Below are 3,040 nucleotides of genomic sequence, written 5' to 3'. Positions count from 1 at the left end.
GGTGGGAATGCAAAATTGTAAACATGTTCTTATCATATGACCCAGCAATTAAACTCCTAGGAATATAAGAGAAATGAAAACAGATGTGCACTTTAAGACATATACAGATATTCATAATAGCCTCAAACTGGACAAAACACAATGTCCACAAACTGGTAAACAGGTAAACAAAATCTATTGTACCTTTACAATAAAATGCCATGCAGCAATACAATAAAATTAACTGCCGATATATGCAGCAACATGGATGAATCTCTAAAACATCATGCTAAGTGACAGAACCCAGGCACAAAAAGACAACATATTGCCTGATTCCATTTATATAAAATTTCTAGAAAAAGCAAAACTATACAGACAGAATCAGTGGTTGCCTGGGACAAGGAGTGGGAGCAGAGACAGACTACAAACAGGTACAAGGAAACCCTGTGGAGTGATACAAGTGTTCTAAAGCTGGTTACACAACTGTATAAATTTACTAAAACTAAATGAATTTGTGTACTTTTAAAAAGGAGTATTTTATGGTATGTAAATTATGCCTCAATAAACGTGTTTTAAAAGGGCAATCACACACACACACACACACACACACACACACACACAAAATTGTAAAATGACTATACCTTCTATTGACTTCTATGTGCTCTGGGAAACAAAATCACACAACTATAGACAACTGCCACATTTAAAATCTGACTTCTCCTTTAATATCTTTCAGCTCAGCTTTGTCTTTTGCTGTCATTTTAATAATTTAATGAGAATTTTCAAAAGTGCATGAGGTGGAAGTATAATGCAACATGTACCTTAACACTGTGATAGAAAAAATTTTAAGGAAAAAAAAAAAAGTCTGTAATAGAATAATATTCCGTACTATTTTCTGAGTGTCTACTATAAGCCAGAGACTATTTTAGATATTTCACACAATTACAATTTTATAATCAAAATTTCCAAATTATAAATGAGGAAATCAAGGCTCAGAAAGATTAAATTCCCCAAGATCCCATAATCAGCAAAGTGATTTATCCAGGATTAAGAAAACTGGCCTAACTTCAAAGCCTATATTCTTTTCATTCCCACTGCATAGCTCTCAGTATATATGTACCACGTGAAATTTCAGGAAGAATGAGATTACAATTGGGATCTGGAAGATAGGATTAAAATATAATTGTTGGCATAAAAAGTAAGAAATGCCACCTAGAAAACTAAAATGCAATAATTTTCCTTGTTTAAGTGTAATTTAGATTTCATATTTAATATGGAGTATAAAATACTACTTTTAAACACTAAGTTTAAAGCTCCCTGCTTCTAAACTTTTATGAAAATTAAAGGCAAAGAGGAAAAGTCATATTACTTTTTTTTAAAAACAGCTAACCCGTATGATAGGACATTAGAGTCCACTAGAGAAGATTCTAAGGAATTGTTTATAAGCACAATAATTACTGTGCTCTTAAGCGTTTATATTCTAAATATTACATGAAGAATTTCTTCAAAAGACAGAGACAGGAGACAATCTGAATATCATTCCCATTATCAAAATGTGCAATGGCCTCCTAAACTGGAACACAGAATTATGTTCTGCTGGTACAAGAAATCCACATGGGAAAAAGCAGTTTAACTTACAATTTAGGCTTATAATTTTGAATCATCACATACATATAAAAGTAACCTAAATTCTATATAAGACAATAAAAGAAAACCATTATACCTTTCACGTCAATAAAATGTTATCAAGTTTATATGAAGATTCACGAACTATTATGTTACTCTCAGTTATTCCATCATCTCCAGTTTCATCCAGAAGATCAAGGGTTAATGATTATACCAACACATGAAAGATACTTTGAGAAAAGAAAGGCTAATGACAGACAGAGTAGATGATTACTATCTTACCAATCTGTTTATGCGAACAAATTCTTCTGAGGTTTTGGCCCAAGGAGGAAGTTCAACATCAGACACTACTGTCCCATCATCCATCACTCCAAGATTATAATCATTGAAGTTGACAAACATCTCAGGGAGATAATAAAATTCAGGTATCAACTCCTATATAAAATAAAAGACAATGTCATATTATAAATTACACAATACTGGCTAAATATTCATAAAAGGGCCTAGTTACTTCCTATTGTGAAGGAAAACAAAATAAATGTTTTTCTCTTTTCATACTACAGCCCTATCACAAAGTTTCTATTAGTGTAGAAACCAAATTTAAATAACATCTTACTGATTGGTTCTATGCTTTCCTTCAGGACAAATAACCTCAAAATTCTTAAATACCAATATTTGAGTAATTAATATTTGAGGTTTGACAAGATATAAACAGAGATTAACACACTATGTCAATAACAACTTAAACTAGATATTTTGAGATAAATGGAATTTTTGCCACTGCCTTGATCCCTTTATTAACTAGTAAGATATTTATTACATTTTTATGTTTTAACAGTATATTCTGCTCATATTTCAAGACATTCAGATTTAGTTTTAAGGCACTAATACTGGTTTAAAAATTCAAAATTTATAATTAGTCTAGAACAGGGGTGGACAAACTTTTTGACTCGAGGGCCACAATGGGTTCTTAAACTGGACCGGAGGGCCGGGACAAAAGCATGGATGGAGTGTTTGTGTGAACTAATATAAATTCAAAGTAAAGATCATCACATAAAAGGGTACGGTCTTTTTTTTCAATAGTTTTATTCATTTCAAACGGGCCGGATCCGGCCCGCGGGCCTTAGTTTGCCCACGGCGGGTCTAGAAAATGACCTACACAAGAAACTGGGTAAACTAAATATGAGTTTAATAGGATATTTAATAAGCAGAGAAATGAAGCCAGTTGGGTTTTAATAAGCCCCATGTATAACTAGTTCTGAAGTCCTATAGATCAGACTTGAAATCCAGTCCTGACATGGGTCAGTGACTCAGTGGTCTTTCAGATACCCCTCAGGGCTAGCTATGGCAGGCCAGGCTTTCCAAACAGTTGAGTAAAATAGGGAGGTCATCAGATTTAGGACAAGGTCAATATGAACTTGCGAGCAAAGGAAAA

General features: G+C 33.2%; 1 protein-coding gene across 5 annotated transcripts in view; it reads right to left on the bottom strand.

The window, feature by feature from the left end:
- Positions 1-3,040, bottom strand: part of LRBA (LPS-responsive vesicle trafficking, beach and anchor containing) — a 554,230-nt gene that overhangs the window by 112,195 nt on the left and 438,995 nt on the right. For all 5 annotated transcript variants that reach the window (XM_006770131.2, XM_006770133.2, XM_006770134.2 and 2 more), the window contains exon 47: positions 1,888-2,040. In XM_006770131.2, coding sequence (XP_006770194.1) covers positions 1,888-2,040 — 153 coding nt within the window. The remainder of the gene's footprint in view (positions 1-1,887; positions 2,041-3,040) is intronic.

This window comes from Myotis davidii, unplaced genomic scaffold (assembly GCF_000327345.1).
Source record: "Myotis davidii unplaced genomic scaffold, ASM32734v1 scaffold323, whole genome shotgun sequence".
In the NCBI taxonomy this organism is placed as follows: Eukaryota; Metazoa; Chordata; class Mammalia; order Chiroptera; family Vespertilionidae; genus Myotis; species Myotis davidii.
This window is presented reverse-complemented; position numbering and strand designations above follow the sequence as displayed.